The sequence below is a fragment of the Myotis davidii genome, unplaced genomic scaffold (assembly GCF_000327345.1).
Source record: "Myotis davidii unplaced genomic scaffold, ASM32734v1 scaffold299, whole genome shotgun sequence".
NCBI classification, from domain to species: Eukaryota; Metazoa; Chordata; class Mammalia; order Chiroptera; family Vespertilionidae; genus Myotis; species Myotis davidii.
Genome location: NW_006293088.1, coordinates 6,168,934 through 6,169,708, shown reverse-complemented (window position 1 = coordinate 6,169,708; position 775 = coordinate 6,168,934). Strand labels below are relative to the sequence as shown.

General features: G+C 68.9%; 1 protein-coding gene across 1 annotated transcript in view; it reads right to left on the bottom strand.

Annotated features, from left to right (window-relative positions):
• CASZ1 (castor zinc finger 1) overlaps positions 1-775 on the bottom strand; it is a 36,836-nt gene that overhangs the window by 24,954 nt on the left and 11,107 nt on the right. Inside the window, 1 exon segment of the mRNA XM_015565940.1 lies at positions 589-771. Coding sequence (XP_015421426.1) covers positions 589-771 — 183 coding nt within the window.

The window sequence follows — 775 nt, the reverse complement described above, 5'->3', positions numbered from 1 at the left end:
TGGGCTGCACCAGCCACTCCAAGCCCAGCCCCCAGCAGCCGCCTGTGCGGGGGACTGCGTGCGGACAGCGCGGGCCAGGGCGTTCCCTGGTGGAGAAAGTTCTACTGGGCGGGCCGGACTGAGCAGAGCTGGGAAGGGCCTCCGCAGCCTCGGGGGCCGTCCGGGCATGAGTCTCCCCGCGTGTTCCTGAAGTGCAGCCACCCGCCACGGGGTTGGACTCCTGTCCCCACCACGCCACCTGGAGGGAACTGGGACTCGGGGCCTGCTCCTGGCGGGAGGCTGGACTTGTGGCTGGTGGGAGAAGACCAGGGCGGGGGGCAGCCAGGCACCCCCACTTCACAGATGAGGAGTCAGAAGCAAGAGCTGCCTCGGGTGGGCCGGTCAGAATGAGGGGCCCCAAGTAGGAAAGAAACAGGATGGAGGCAGAGACGAGGCAAAGAGGGGGGCTCGAGGGGCAGGGGACTTGGGTGTAGGGAGCAGGAAGATGCCTCTGCCAGACACCCCCCCACACTGCTCGGCCACCCGAGGCCAGGGAGCTCCTGGGGCCTGCAAGGTGCTCGCTTCCTGGGCAGGGCCCAGCCTGCTCACCTGGATCAAAGGTGGCAGAGGGCTTGAGGGCGGCCGCGGCCAGCCTGGCCATCATGGGCGAGATGAGGCCCTTGCTCGCAGAAATCCTCTCCATGATGGAGGCAGGGGGCACCGAGACAGAGGCGGAGGCGGCGGCGGTGGCGGCAGGGGCCGAGTCACCAGCTCCCGAGGCGCCCAGAGTGGCTGT